General features: G+C 41.1%; 1 protein-coding gene across 1 annotated transcript in view; it reads left to right on the forward strand.

Moving 5' to 3' along the window:
- The first annotated feature begins 509 nt into the window (after nucleotides 1-509).
- The window catches only part of ISPD (Nucleotide-diphospho-sugar transferases superfamily protein), a 95,100-nt gene continuing 79,004 nt past the window's right edge, over nucleotides 510-16,605 (forward strand). Inside the window, exons 1-3 of the mRNA XM_010253984.3 lie at nucleotides 510-881; nucleotides 1,002-1,069; nucleotides 1,186-1,257. Of these exons, the coding sequence (XP_010252286.2) occupies nucleotides 623-881; nucleotides 1,002-1,069; nucleotides 1,186-1,257 (399 nt within the window). The 5' untranslated portion in view covers nucleotides 510-622. The remainder of the gene's footprint in view (nucleotides 882-1,001; nucleotides 1,070-1,185; nucleotides 1,258-16,605) is intronic.

Raw genomic sequence — 16,605 nt, forward strand, 5'->3', positions numbered from 1 at the left:
GATGTGGCTGTGAAATTGGTAGGAGAAACACTACATGAGGAGAAGACCCCAATTCAGTGACTGGAGTGACCTTTGGATTTCCTTAGACATTCCATTTAGGGCCACATGGCCGCTTTTAAATTGGGCCGTACAAATTGGCTCATCGGTGTTCTCAATTATCCCAAGGACCATTTCTTGAAAATTAGTTATGGATGGGTCCATTGCATTCAAACCCTATGCTCTTTTGTCTTGCTTGAAAAATAAAAAATGAAAATCAAACAGAAATCAGGAGGAAACGAGGATGTTGGATGATGTTTGGTGTGTCATACCCATACACCAGTCTACGCCCCACAGCATCCCACTGACATATGAGGCGTTTGTGGGGATTCCAGATCTCTTATCCATGACAATTCTGCCCGTACCTACACATAAAACAACATCTCCTCGTGGGAATATCTCCCCATGCATAACACCATGTAAAGCGTGAAATATTCTCCATATATGATTGCGATCTCACGTGAATAGATGTGGTAGAGATGTCGTAGATGGGAGATCCGGACTCGTTTGTGAGTCCCACAGCACATCCCCGTGTATTGTATCATCGGGAGATGTTTCCAATACATGCTAGTCTTGTCCACTGCAAATGCACCACGTGGTAGTCTTGTCCGATACCAGCGAAATTCAGACAAAAGACAACACCGAAACGGGATTATGCTCTTCCTCTACACTCTACACTCTCAGTCTACTCTCATCCATGGCGCTGCGAGTCCATGTCTCGGTTTCTTATCCTCTCGCTGCTGCAGACCCCCACATTCCTATCCAATCCATTGAGTTCCTCTCATTCCGTCGGAATTCTAACCTTTTTCGATCACAGTATCTGCAATTTCATCATCAAATTCCTGGCAAGAGCGACCTCTTTCTTTCTGTTTGGCTTTCAAATAGAAGAAAAATAGTACGTTTGGTATTTCGAAATCTCGAATTTTATCTGAGAAAATATCTTTCATTTTTTCTTTTCCTTTTAGGTCGTAGAACCAGATTTGGTAGAAACGTGAGAATCTCCTGTTATGCGAAAACCGGAGAAGCAATTCAGGTTAGAAGTTCGGAAAGGACGAGAATTGAGATTTATCTTCTTATTACAGCATTTCACAAGAGTCTGTTTTTCTAATTTCTATTCCTTGTATTTCGTTTGTTGGGGAAATTTTGCAGAATTCTGAGAATGTGAAGGACAGAAGTATCTCGGTTGTCCTTCTGGCCGGGGGAAAGGGGAAGCGAATGGGTGTAAGTTTCTTGCTCTCCCCTCTCTTTCGGCATGTTAAAACTTGCGGAAAACAAGGGTTCCATTTTTTTTTTTACCTCTGTAAAACTTTGGTTACTAAGGATTACTCATTCTTCTCGCTCTTTTCTTTTCTTTACTTTTCTTTTTGTTAAGCCAAAAAAGAGGTTCATCCAACCAATCTATATGTATAATAATCACTTTAGCCTCTTAGGCTAACCTGTGAGTGTGAGACACCTGACTTGCTTGCCTAGGAACATACCTCAAAATAAGAGCAGCCATGCAAAATGCTATCATGTAGAGGTCTAATATTCCAGTTAACACTATTAAACTGTCCATTCAAAGCACATAGCCACCATATAGTCCGTTTGCACGATCCTTTGATTGGCTCCAATTTACTTGGCCAAGTTCAGAGCTACTTGGATAGCTGTAGTTTCTGCTAAACAGGCCCCAAAAACACAATGAAATGGTTAATAAAACACTTGGAAGCAATCTAAAACCAGTTTTGGGCGTCATCTGTGAAATGCTCTGTTTTTGCCTTCAAAATATGCTATTTTAGTGATAAAACAAAGTATTCTGGAGTCACTCAATATACAACCCAAGTACGAAATAGCTTATTCCAAACCGACCTAAATCTCAATGGAACTAGAATAACAACAAGCAATAATAAGCAACAAATAACCAGGCAACATCAAAGCAACAAAAAGCAAATATACAACACAAATTTTAAACGTGGAAAACCTCTCCAATGTGAAGAGGAAAAACCACGGGGCACTAACCTAAAAAAATCTCCATTATAACAGCAATAATGGGATTACAATGCGTTTTTCTCTAGTAGCAACTAGAAGATGCCATCACCAAGAGAAAACCCTCTTGGCTCAAACTCAAATCCTCACCAAAATGGTGGTTTACAATAATAAAACAAGAATAAATGGTATTACAAACCTTCATGTGGATATGATTTTCACAATAGCTGTCTGTCTTCATAGAGCTACCATGGACACTGAGCTAATCCTTGGAAATCCATCCATGACTCTTCCTATCTTCCTCAACCACATCAGGTATGGCTTGGTCTCGCCGTCTCGGGTTAGAAGATTAGATTTTGGGAAGATATTTGGCTCGGGGAGTCCACTTTGAAGGAGACTTTTCCCTCCCTTTTCACTCTTTCCAATCTCAAAGGTAGACCAGTGTCAGAATTTATTAGTCCCCCTCTTGAGTTGAATTGGAACTTGGGTTTCATTTGAAACCTCAGAGAATCTGAAATTCCCAGTGTGTCTGCTCTACTTACATTGCTGAATTTGTGGTTCTTGGGGATGGGGGTGTGGAATCTAAATCATGTTGGGCTCTTCACTTGTAAATCTTTGTTTAATTCACTTGTAGCCTCCTCATCTTCCCATTATCCTTCTTTCTCTGTTAAGGAAATCTGGTGTTCCCTCATTCCTCCTAGAGTCGGTGCTTTCTGTTGGGAAGTGTATCGTGGCCGCATTAACACATGATAAGCTCCAAAGGAAGAGACCAAACTGGTGTTTGTCCCCTAATTGGTGCTGCTTATGTAAGTTAAATGGTGAGACTGCATTTCATCTCTTAGTCTCCTGCCCCTTTGTTGGCTTTATTTGGGATTGGTTTGCTACATTTTTTGGTTGCAGATGGCTTCTTCCTGTTAGCTTGCAAGGATTGTTTAGCCCTTGTAATTACAGTTGTACAAATAAAAGAGGCAGGCTCAATGTTTTAAAAGTGCAAGGTGCAAGGGCCAATTTGCACCTGAGACGCGTGCCTTTTTGAAGCAAGGCGCAAAAATACATAAAATTGTTAAAAAATAAAAAATGTCAGAAAATTAAAAAAAAACCAAAAAAATTAAAAAAAGTATAAAATATTAAACATAATATTAATAAGAAATATAAACTTAAATTTTAAAATTAATGGTTTAAAAAACCTATTATCTAAAATTAAAGTACATAAATATAACATGTAAAGCATATTCAAATGAAAATTTAAAAATAAAATCAAACATATGAGGAATGTTCTTAGGCATTTCAAATGGCTCTCTAGGGACATTTATATTCAGATTAATTGGGTTAGAAGATCTGCCAATAGTCTGGTAGATGGTCTCGCTAAGCAAGGGGTTCAGAGACAGAGTATGTTTTGGGCTCAGCTGTAATACGTTTTGGGGGTTTAGACACTTGGTGTCTTCTGTATTTTCTACTATGTCTTGTTTCTCTGGTTTCTTTTAAAATTAATAAATTCCTTTTATGAGTTACTGATATATATATATATATATATATATTTGATCAGAGAAGCAGACTAAACTATACATATGATCAAAGTGGCTCATTGTGTAAAATCCATGGAGATTTTCGATCCCTTCTCAATTGAGGATATTGTAAGAGGATGGCAAATAGTTGCTAATTCCACATCAGCATAAACTATATAAAGCTCAACTTTGATTGATGTAGCTTTGGAAATCTCAAGTAGTTTAGGTGTAGGTGGTATTTTTAGAGATGGTAAGGCTCAGGTTGGAAAGAGTACAAATACAAATATGTAGAGTGCAAAACCTTGTACTTTGTATTATTTTGTATGTATTTGTACTTTACATATTTCTGTGATAGGTGAATACTGATTGGATTGAAAGGAAAATTCTATAAACAGTTGTAAGGCCAGCTATATTGTATGGAGCAGAGTGTTGGGCAGTCAAGAAACAGTTGGAGTAGGCGACTTCTTAAGGGCTGAGGTTATGACTGTTATGGAGGGATTACAAAAGGCAAAGGACATGAATGTAAGAAAGCTGATTATAGAGGATGATTCAAAGTTGATAGTGGAGTAGTTGCAAAAGGAAGGAAAGGAATTCTGGGTTTTTAATAATGAAAAGAAGAGATTCAAGTGGTTGACACAAAATATGGATGTGAAATTCAGTTGGATTAAAAGAATTGCAAATGGGCTTGCTGATGTTTTAGCAAAACAAGGGGTGGGAAGGAATCAATTGTTTTGGGCTCAATTGTAATGGCAAATTTCTTTGTGGAGAGTTAAGAAAGTTTATCTCTCTTAATCTTGTAATTATCTTTTTTATAATAATAATGAATTTCTATTATTGATTAAAAAAGGCATAGATGTAGAATTTGGACTCTTACCCCCTCTGGTTCTTTCACATGTGCTTCTTTCTTTAAAGCTCTAACTCAACCTCCTTCTTTGGGTCTGTCATTCCCTGTTAAAGAGGTGTGGTATCTTCCTATACCCCCTAAGGTTGGGAGTTTCTGTTGGGAAGCCTTTCTAGAAAGAGTTAATACAATTGATTTACTTAAAAGACCCAATAGATGTTTGTGTCCTCATTGATGTGCTCTCTGTAAAGCTGATGGTGAGTCTAAATACCATTTACTGATTTCCTCTCGGTTTACTAAAGTCATTTGGGAATGGTGTACTTCTTTGTTTGGGTGCAGGTGGACCCCTCCTTTGAATGTGCAAAATTTATTCAGTTACGTGCTGAGTGGGCCAACAAAAAGGGCCAAGATTATGTGGAGATGTATGAGGGCTGCAGTTTGTTGGATTGTTTGGGAGGAGAAGAACTCACAGATCTTCTAAGAAAAGGAGAGAAGCTTGGAAGTAATTTTGGAGGTAATTCATATTAGGGTGATACATTGGCTGAAAACTTTGGCATTGTTTGCAAATTTCTCAGTAGATGAGATGTTAAAAAATTGGAAGGAAATTGCAGAATTAGCTTCAGCTAAGAAGGCATCAAATTCTTGCTGGATTCCTCCACCTAATGGCTTTATTAAACTGAATTTTGGTGGCAGCAGTATGGGTAATCTAGGACCATCTGGAATAGGGGGAGCAATAAGAGATGAACATGGGAATCTGTTAGCTATGTTTTCAGGACCAATTGGGGAAGGAGATTATTTGATGGCTGAGATATTTGCAGCTCTTGAAGGGGTACAAAGAGTCAAGGAGTTGCAAATTAGTAAGCTGATCATTGAAGGAGACTCTGAAGTTGTGGTGAACTGGTTAAAAGAGGATAACTCAAGGATATGCAATTACAACAATGAAAAAAGAAAATTTAAGTGGCTGATGTAGTCGTATGAGACTACTGACAGCCCAAGCTGTGGTGTATAAGAAGAGGATGCTTAATCTGCCCCCTCCCCTTCTATTTATATTAATTTTGAAGTAAGGATAAGACTGCTTACATGGCAAAATTAAAATCCTAATAAAAGTGTAGAGAACACTGATGTGGGCCCCACATCTATGGTCCCACTCTGTCCGTAGGGTAGAATGTGCTCCTAGGGTTGGCTGATGGTCAATCTGTTATTCTAGTTGTTATTTATATTTCAGTTTTATATTGTTTTATTTGTTATGTAAATACCAAGGGCAGATTTGTCCTTTTCATGTAACTAGGTTAACCTTTAAATACTAAATAGAAGTGGCGGCGGCAGATTATTCAGATTTTATCCTTCCTTTCAATTCTTGTGTTCTATTGCTCTCTCTCTACTCTTTCTCCTCCCTCCTCTATACCTTTTCTCCTATTTTCGAACCTGAAATCTATTAGGGTTCAAGGCAGATAGCAGTCTTGAACATCTACTTGGTATCAAAGCAAGGTTAGGGTTTCTCATGTGAGTCTAGTCTAGCCGACCACATGAGAATCTCCTAGGGCTGGAAACTGAGAAAATGGAGTTCGTGGATTGATTCTTGGAGATCGCTAGAGGGTTTAGCAGCTGTTGAAGACTTGTACAAGTCTATCTGTACGATACTGATTGGAATGTGCAACTGAAATTTTTTCTTTAAGGACTGATTAAAACCCTAATTCTGCTAAGCATATTAGACCTGCTTCTAAGCTGATTTTCAGATCGTTTTGGGGTTTTCGAACTCTCTTAAGGGGTGAGAACTGTACGGACTGCTGCTGTTGTGTTTGCTAGTTGGTTTCAGGTCAGATTTATACCTGTTTTGTGCACATACACTGTGAATACAGATTGGTCCTACATTGTTTTGATTGTGATTGGTAGTCCAAGTGCTGGTCTTCAACTGTAGTAACCCTATTTTTTGAGACTTGACCGAAATGGAGTTTAAAAATCAGGCAGAAGGCAGTTTTGTGAACAACAGTTATGGTAGTGTTTCTGAGACAGGTGGTCAGATTACAACCGTAAAGTTTGATGGATCAAACTATTTGGAATGGGCCCAATCAGCCGTGATGGCTACTGGGGGAAGAGGTAAATTAGGGTACCTCTTGGGAGATGTGAAAGAACCCCCCAAGGGAGACCCTACGTATACCAAGTGGATCCAAGAAAACTACTTGGTTATGACATGGCTGTGTAATTCTATGCAGCCTCATATTAGCCGAAATTACTTGTGGGCAAAGACAGTTAAGGGGATATGGGATGTTATGAAAGAAACTTATTCCCAACCCCTTAATGTTGCTAGAGCATATGAATTGAAATGTGAAGTGAAAAACCTTAAACGAGGAGAGAAACTGATTTCAGTATACTTCTCTACCTTGCAGTCTCTGTGGCGTGAGATTGATCACTTAGAGACTCTTGAGTGGGAGAGTCCCAAAGATGCACAAATATATAGAAAGCAGGTCGAGACAAACTGGGTGTTTGAGTTTCTGGTGGGCCTAAATTCAGAGTATGATATTGTGCAACAACAGATTTTGACTAGAGACAGTGTCTCTCTCTCAGGCATACTCCTTAGTACATAGTGAAGAGACCAAAAGGAAAGTTATGATGCAACCTCAGCCTCTCACACCAGCCTTTGTAGCTATCAAACCCAAATCAGGGGGTGATTTAGAAAAGGACAGGAGGAAGAAAGACAAAAGGGATGTGGTATGTGAACATTGTAAGAAACCCAAACATACAAAAGAAGCATGTCGGAAACTACATCCTCACTTGTTTTCGGCAAAGTTGAGAAGCAAGAAGGGCAATGCTCATGTGGTCGTGAACACTGATTCAACATCCTCATCTGGCACAAGAGGAACACCTTTAGAGACCTTAGTTGCAGTTCGGGCTGCCCTAATACAGTTAGAAATGGAAGTTGGAAATTCAGCTTAGCCACCGTAGTCACCATCAGCTCCTCCCACATCTGCCTTCGCACATTCAGGTACTCGAGCTTCAGCCTACCATGCCTAAGCTCCAGGTACTATTGAACCTTGTTGGGTAATAGATTTAGGTGCATCCGATCACATGACTAGCTTGCCTTCACTGTTTACCACTTACCATTTGTCTTCTGGTAGGGATAAAGTATCTATTGTTGATGGCTCCCTGGTTCCTATTTCTGGGAAGGGTGACATCAAGTTATCAGATACTATCTCTCTGTCATCTGTTTTGCATGTTCCTAAGCTTGATACTAATATTCTTTCAGTCAGTAGTATTACCAAGCATATGAACTACTCAGTAACCTTCTTCCCTGACCGATGTGTTTTTCAAGACTTGGAGACGAAGAAGGTGATTGGGACTGGCCGTGAGACGAATGGGATCTATCTGCTCGGGGAGAGGTCTCGTCAGGAAGAGTCAGTAGAGAATATGTCATTTGTTTCTCATAGTGAGTCCGGTTATGCCAGTGAGTCCGGTTATGCTTTGGCATAACCGATTGGGTCATTTGTCCTTTCGGTCTCTAAAGAGTCTGTTTCTTGCTTTATTTGAGTCTATTGAGTTGTCTCAGTTGCAATGTGAAAGTTGTGAGTTTGATAAACATTGTAGAAAGTCTTATTTATTGAGTAATAAAAGGAGTAATAATTCTTTTGATATTGTGCATACTGATGTTTGGTGGCCCTATCACATCCCTTCCATGGGTGGGTACAAATATTTTTTGTTATTTGTTGATGACCATACCCGTTTTTCTTGGGTTTATCTCATGCGTTCACGAGATGAGGTTCCTAACCCAAAACTTTCACCAAATGATCATAACCCAATTTGATGCCAAGATCAATGTTCTTAGATCCGATAACGCAAAGGAATACTTTGCTAAACCATTGGCATCTTACCTTCTTAATCATGGGGTTATCCATCAGAGCTCTTGCCCTCATACACCTCAATAGAATGGAGTTGCAGAAAGGAAGAATATGCACATCTTGGAGGTGGCTAGAAGTCTTATGTTTACCTCCAATGTCCCTATTCGCTTCTGGGGTGATGCTATCCTCACGGCGGTATATCTTATTAATCAGGTTCCTTCCTGGGTTCTTGATATGAGATCTCCTTTTTCCCTTCTATACCCAAATGAGGAGTTATTTTCTATTCCCCTTAAAACATTCAGTTGTACCTGCTTTGTTCAGCTTCTCGGACCCCATCACTCCAAGTTCGAACCCAAGGCTTCCAAATGCATTTTCCTTGGTTATGCACAAACTCAAAAGGGTTATTGCTGTTATGATCCTGTCTCAGGGAGGAAGTTTGTCTCCATGGATGCCACTTTCTTTGAGGAGACACCCTATTATACTCGGGTTTCTCCTCAGGGGGAGAGCAGGGAGAGTGGGGGTTTGAGTCCTTTTCTTCAGGGGGAGCGCAGTGAGAGTGGGGGTTTGAGTCCTTTTCTTCAGGGGGAGCGCAATGAGGGTGGGGCTGTTCCTTTACCTATTCTATTGGGCGATGAGAGCTGCAATGGTGAGGGTGGTCAGAGGGATCAGGAGTTGAGGGTCTATCACAGGCAATGCAGGCAGGTTGATCCCGTTCATCAGCAGTCCAGGCTAGCTCCAATCTCATCTGCAGCTCCAAGTCCAGGTATTACAGTCCCAGGGCCTATAGAGACTTCCTCTATTGTTGCCATTTCACCTCCTGCAGATGACCTTGACCTTCCGATTGTTGTTCGTAAAGGGAAACAACATTGTACCACATCTACAGCCCACTGTATTTCCTAGTTTTTATCCTATGATCGCCTATCTCCTACCTACAGGTCCTACCTTACTTTCGTTGCCATGTCTCTATTCCAAGAACAGTGCAAGAAGCCCTATCCATCCCGGAATGGAAAGATGCAATGCAAGTTGAGATGGATGCCCTGTTGAAAAATAACACATGGGAGCTAGCTGATCTGCCCAAAGGAAAGAAGCCAGTTGGCTGTAGATGGGTATTTACCATGAAGCACAATGCAGATGGATCCATTGAGAGGTATAAAGCTCGGTTAGTTGTAAAAGGGTTCACCCAGACTTATGGTATAGATTACTTGGAGACCTTTGCCCCGGTAGCCAAGATGACCACCATTCGAGTCCTATTATCCCTTGCAGCAAGTCACACTTGGCCTTTATACCAAATGGATGTGAAAAATGCTTTTCTGAATGGAGACCTACAGGAAGAGGTTTACATGCGGTTGCCTCCTGGATTCTATGATGCAGAAACAGGTAAGAAGGTCTGCTGGCTCAACAATGCTTTGTATGGTTTGAAGCAGTGACCTAGGGCTTGGTTCGATAGATTCAGACTAGCCCTTGTGAAGTTCGGTTACGTACAGGTCCAGTCAGATCATACCCTATTCATCAAGAGGGTAGAGTCCTCCTTGACACTACTTGCAGTATATGTTGATGATATTGTGGTGACAGGGAATGATAGCCATGAGATTGAGTCCCTTAAACAGCTCCTTCATCAAGAATTTGAGGTGAAAGATCTTGGTGCACTTCGGTATTTTTTGGGTATTGAGGTTGCTGTTAGACAGTTTTGTATGCCCTTAGCTTCAATCAGTTTGATGCACTTATGACATTTATTGTAAATGAATAAAGTGCATATTTGATTCATGTCATGTGGTGTGTTTCTGTGTAATACCCTTAAAACCGGACACTTATGAGACTTGTGTTGGTTTAGAACATTCACAGCCAGTGGGTCGGTCTGGGGAGACCTATCCTGATAAGGCTGACACTGATCTACCGCCAAGTCAGTTGGGGTGGCCTGTCTCTGCCATCAAGGTGAGACCCGGGGTACATGCAGTGTGGGATCACCTTGAGACCTTGAACCAGACCAGAATTCCAGTATTGCCCTGGACCTTGGCGATTAATGGGCAAAACTGGAATGTTACACCTGACCCCTAGACTCGATTATGGCATTGCACTAGGTGGTGGATTGGGCCATCTTTGATATGCCAATCAGTGAGACCTTTAGAGGGGGTCAAACCTGGGTATGTTGAGATGATTCATGAACCCATCTAAGTAGGTGATCATAGTGATAGGATCAGCCCCTTTGTCGGACAAAGGTAATGATTGGGGACATGTACTCTCTTTGATAGAAACCAAAACTGCCGGTAGTTGATTTCAATCGTTGAAATTTTGTTTTGCAAAATATAATATATGTATATATACTGTAGGTTTCCGAAATTGTTTGCAAAAGGTTTTAATCCCGGGGTCCATATAAGAGGAGAGTGCAGCACTGTACCTTGCAGTCGGGGGAGAGGTCCTCCCTTGTCGGGCAGTGTTTGATCATTATGGGCTGAGAGGTTAAGTGTAAGGCCATTGAGGGTTAAACCTGATGGGCTAATCTTGCATCTGCCCACAGTCCTTGGGTGTTACAAGGTGGATTGGCCCAAGGACCACTTAGTGTAAGTGTTGGGCCCATAGAGTCCATATGATGAGCTCAAGGGGTTCACTGGGCTTTCCAGTGAATTCGGCTAGGCCTTGTGACAGAGGTTGGGCCGAACCCTTGTGGCTGATGTGTAGATCAACGTTTGGGTCCCACGCCATACAGAGAAAGCCCAACTAGGCAGCAATTTGGAAGGCTTAAGTGAGTACATGCATTTAATGGGCCAAAAGTCCAATTCGAACTAGGCTAATTTGAATTGGCTTGAATGGGGCGAATCTGAGATATGGACCACCCTTAAAGGATAAGGGAAAGTCCTTATCCACTCAGTAAGAGTCCAGATTTGAATATGATTCAAAACTGGAAACTCCTAATCAGATTAGGAGGGCTGATCATGATCTACAGATTAGATAAGGTCTCTACCTTATCACTTAAGGGGATCAACATCTCCTAATGGGATTAGGAGCTGATCCCTTTAGGATTATAAAAGGAGGAGGGGGCGGCAGCCTCAAAACACATAACAGACTCATCTGAGATACAGATACAACAGAGAAGAGAGAAATCAGCATATAGTGAGACTGCGCCAAATTCTCTCTGCTACCTCCTTCCTACCGCCGCCGCCATTAGCAGTTCGTCTCCACTCACGTGGGAGTCATCAAGAAGTATTCTTGATTTCAGTTCTTTGTGAAAGAATTGAAAAGAAGCTGTGCTCACCTGCCATCCAGTGGGTTCTTGCGAAGGATCCAGTTCTTGTGAAGAACGTTGTTGATTCTGCTCCATCCTACACTGCGCCATCTTCAGTGGGAGTAGTCTTTGGTGACTTTTCTGGGCGTGAACACCTTCGTTGGGGGATACTAATTCTCCGTATCAGGTATTTCCCTCTCCTCCTGTTTTTGTTTCAGATCTGGTTCGGTTCTTGATTCAAGATTGATCATTGAAAATTAGTTTTCTAAAATAGGGAATGCGATTCCCAGTTGTAGGAAGGAAAGAAATTTTTGAAATTCGCCCATTCTTTTCCGCATTATCCGGGCGTCCATACAATGGATCTTTCCATTCCTTCAGTTGCTAGATCCAAACAGGGGATCTTTATCTCTCAGAGGAAATATGTCCTAGATCTGCTGGCAGAAACTAGAAAGTTAGGTGTCAAGCCTGCGGATACACCCATTGAACAGAACCACAGGATTAGTGCAGAGAGTGGGGAGCCTCTTGAAAACAAGGTTATGTTCCAGCGATTGGTAGGAAAGCTCCTATATCTCTGCCTCACTCGGCCAGATATTACTTATGTTGTTAATGTTGTCAGCCAGTACATGCATTCTCCTAGAACCACACATTTTCTTGCGGCAGAAAGAATATTAGCATATTTGAAGAGATGCCCGGGTAGGGGTATACTGTTCAAGAACAATAACCACATGAAGGTGGAGGTCTATACGGATGCCGATTGGGTTGGGAGTGTTGATGACAGAAGGTCTACCTCAGGACATTGTGCCCTTGTGGGAGGTAATCTTGTCTCTTGGAGAAGTAAGAAACAAAGTATTGTCTCCCGATCTAGTGCTGAAGCAGAATACAGGTCAATGGCTAACGGAGTGGCTGAAATCCTATGGCTGAGATCCCTACTTGAGGAGTTGGGTATTGAGTATGAGAAGCCCCTGATGCTGTATTGTGATAATCAATCAGCTATTAATATAGCACATAATCCAGTGCAGCATGACAGAACCAAACACATTGAAGTTGACCAACATTTTGTACGAGAGAGGGTCTCATCTCAAGAAGTATGTCTCCCTTACATCATATCCAGTATGCAACTAGCAGATATCCTCACTAAAGCCGTATCAAGAAAGAAGCTAGAGGTGGATCTATCCAAGTTGGGAATGATAAACATTTATTCCCAACTTGAGGGGGAGTGTAGAGAACACTGATGTGGGCCCCACAGCTATGGTCCCACTCTGTCCGTAGGGTAGAATGTGCTCCTAGGGTTAGCTGATGGTCAATCTGTTATTCCAGTTATTTATATTTCAGTTTTATTTGTTATGTAAATACCAAGGGCAGATTTGTCCTTTTCATGTAACTAGCATAACCTATAAATACTAAATAGAAGTGGCGACGACAGATTGTTCAGATTCTGTCCTTCGTTTCAATTCTTGTGTTCTACTGCTCTCTCTCTACTCTTTCTCTTCCCTCCTCTATACCTTTCCGCCTATTTTCGAACCTGAAATCTATTAGGGTTCAAGGCAGATAGCAGTCTTGAACATCTACTAAAAGACAACAATTACAGTCCTAATAAAAGACTAACAACTAATTGTGGATTGACACTTAAATAACTAGTAGTTGTATACGAGTACAATAGAAAGAGGTGGGGACCACATCAGTGGTTTCTACACTCCCCATGTTTGTCATTCCCAACTTGCATAGATCTCTGCTTCTTACTTCTTCTTTGAAACTGCCTTGGTGAGAAGATCAGCAAGCTGCATGTTGGAGCTGATATATGGAAGACAGACTTCTTGAGATGCAACCCTTTCCCTAATAAAATGTCGATTGACTTCAATATGCTTGGTTCTGTCATATTGTACTGGGTTATGAGCTATATTAATACCAACCTGATTATCACAGTACAACATTAGAGGTTTCTCATAGGTAATACCCAATTCATCAAACAGTGATTTCAACCATAGTATTTCAGCCACACCATTTGCCATGGACTGATATTCAGCTTCAGCACTGGAACGAGAAATAACATTTTGTTTCTTACTCCTCCAAGAAACAAGGCTACCTCCTACAAAGGCACAATATCCAGAGGTAGACCTTCTATCATCAACACAACCGGCCTAATTTGCATCTGTGTAAACTTCTATCTTCATGTGATTATTATCCTTAAATAGTACACCTCTGCCTGGACACCTCTTTAAATATGCCAATATCCTCTCAACAACAAGTAGGTGGGTAGTTCTGGGAGAGTGCATATATTGACTAACAACACTGACTGCATAGCTGATGTCTGGTCGTGTAAGACAAAGATATAGTAGTTTACCAACTAATCTTTGGAACATAGCTTTATCTTCAAGAGGATCTCCACCTTTTGCACTAATCTTGTGATTCTGTTCAATAGGTGTATCAGCTGGCTAAACACCCAACTTTCCTGTTTCTTCTAACAAATCAAGGACATACTTCCTTTGAGAAACAAAGATTCCATGCTTGGACCGAGCTACCTCAATACCCAAGAAATATCGTAGCTCTCCCAGGTCCTTTACCTCAAATTCTTGATGGAGAAGTTTCTTAAGAGATTCAATTTCGCTGTTATCACTCCTTGTTACTACAATGTCATCCACATATACAGCAAGTAGAGTCAAGGAAGTATCCATTTTCTTAGTAAACAAAGTGTGATCTGATTGAGCCTGCATATAGCCAAACTTTTCAAGGGCTTGTCTGAATCTATCAAACCAAGCTTTGGGGGACTGTTTTAGTCCATACAAAGCTTTATTCAACCGACAAACCTTTTTACCTGTCTCTGTACTATAAAAACCAGGAGGTAACTGCATGTACACTTCTTCTTGCAAGTCTCCATTGAGGAAGGCATTTTTAACATCCATTTGGAACAAGGGCCAAGAGTAACTAGCTGCAAGAGATAATAACACTCTGATAGTGGTCATTTTTGCTACTGGTGCACAAGTCTCCAAGTAATCTATACTATAAGTCTGAGTAAATCCCTTTGCAACTAACCGAGCCTTATACCTTTCAATGGAACCATCAACATTATGTTTTACAGTAAACACCCATCTACATCCAACTGGTTTCTTCCCTTTGGGTTGATCAACTAGCTCCCAGGTATTGTTTCAAAGAAGGGCATCCATTTCTACCTTTATTGCATCTTTCCACTCAGGAATGGTCAAGGCTTCCTGTACTGTTATGGGAATGGGAATATCAGCAATTGATGTAAGAAAGGACTTATAAGAGGGAGACAGGTGATCATAGGACAAGAATTGTGAGATACAGTGGGCTGTGGATGAGGTGCAATGGCGTTTGCCTTTACGGACTGCAATGGGAAGGTCAAGGTCATTCAATGGAAGTGAGGGCTCAGAAGATGGAGAAGGCTCAACAGCAGAAGGCTCATCTGTAATGGGAGCTGGAAGAGATGTAGTACCTGGATCTGGATCTTCAGAAGAAATTGCGGCTGGCCTGGACTGCTGATGACCGAAATCAACATGCCTCCATTGTCTATGGTAAACTCTCAAATCCCGACGTTTTTGACAACCCTCCCCATTACACCCCTTTTCACTCAATGGAATAGGTAAAGGGACTTCTGGTGTGTTAACCCCAACTGTATTACTCTCCCCCTGAGAAGAAACCCTAGAGTATCCTCAAAGAAAGTAACATCCATGGATACAAATCCCTTTCTTGAAGCAGGTTCGTAGCAGCAGTATCCCTTTTGAGTTTGTGTGTAACCAAGGAAAATACATTTTGAGTTTTTAGGGTCAAATTTGGAATAGCGAGGGCCAAGAGTTTGCACGAAGCAGGTACAATCAAAGGTTTTAAGGGGGACAGAAAACAACTCTTTATCAGGATATAAAAGAGTGAATGGGGGTTTCATGTCAAGAACCCGTGAAGGAATTCGGTTGATGAGATACACAGCTATGAGAATGGCATCTCCCCAGAAATGTATAGGTACATTGGAGTTGAATATGATACTTCTAGCTACTTTCAATATGTGCCTATTCTTTCTCTTAGCCACCCCATTCTGCTGAGGGGTATGGGGGTAGGTACTCTGATGGATAATCCCATGGTCAAGCAAGTAAGAGGCTAGTGATGTTTTAAAGTATTCTCTCGCATTATCGGATCTGAAAATTTTGATTTTTACCCCAAACTGGGTTAAAATCATCTGATGAAAGGTCTGGGTTAGGGTAGGGACCTCATCTGAGAACGCATCAAGTAGAGCCAAGAAAACCGGGTGTAGTCATCAACAAACAACATATTTGTATCCCCCCATAGCAATGATGTGATATGGTCCCCAAACATCGGTATGCACAATGTCAAAAGGATCACTACTTCTCTTATTACTTAATGAATAGGTTGTTCTACAATGCTTTGCAAGATCACAACTTTCACACTTTAAACTGGACATGTAGATGGATTCAAATAAACTAGGAAACAAGCTTTTCAAAGACCTAAAGGATAAATGACCCAATTGGTTATGCCAAAGCATGACTTGACCAATAGACTGAGAAACAAAAGACCCTCTAACTTCACTACCGTCCTACTGTGAACTTCCTCCAAGCAAATAGATTCCATTTGTCTCACGGCTAGTCCCAATCACCTTCTTTGTCTCCAAGTCCTGAGCAATTTTGGTTTTTAGTAATGTTGCTAACTAAAAGTAAATTGGTGCTAAGTTTAGGAACATGTAGAACAGAAGACAAGGAAATGGCACTAGACAATTTGATGTTTCCCTTGCCAGAAATGGGAACAAGTGATCCATCAGCAATAGACACCTTGTCTTTACCAGAGGATAAGTGATAGGTAGTAAATAGTGAAGGCAAATCAGTCATATGATCAGATGCACCTGAGTCTATTACCCAACAATGTTCAATGTTACTTGAAGCTGAAGCATGATAAGCTGAGGCCTGTGTACCTGAATGAGCAAATGCTGAGGTGGGAGGAGCTGATGTTGTGACTGGCTGAGATGATGATGCTGAATTACCAATCTCCTTTTCCAACTGAGTTAAGGCAGCTCGGACAGCAGCTAGAGTGTCTAGTGGTGCTGCTCTTGTGCCTAATGAGGTTGCACAATTAGTAGTAACAACTATATTAGCATTCCCCTTTTTGTTCCTGAGTTTTGTGGGAACTAGATGAGGATGTACCTTCCAATAGGTTTCTTTGGTATGCTTAGGTTTTTTGCAATGTTCA

Source organism: Nelumbo nucifera, chromosome 5, assembly GCF_055504915.1.
Source record: "Nelumbo nucifera cultivar China Antique chromosome 5, China Antique-T2T, whole genome shotgun sequence".
Lineage (NCBI taxonomy): Eukaryota > Viridiplantae > Streptophyta > Magnoliopsida > Proteales > Nelumbonaceae > Nelumbo > Nelumbo nucifera.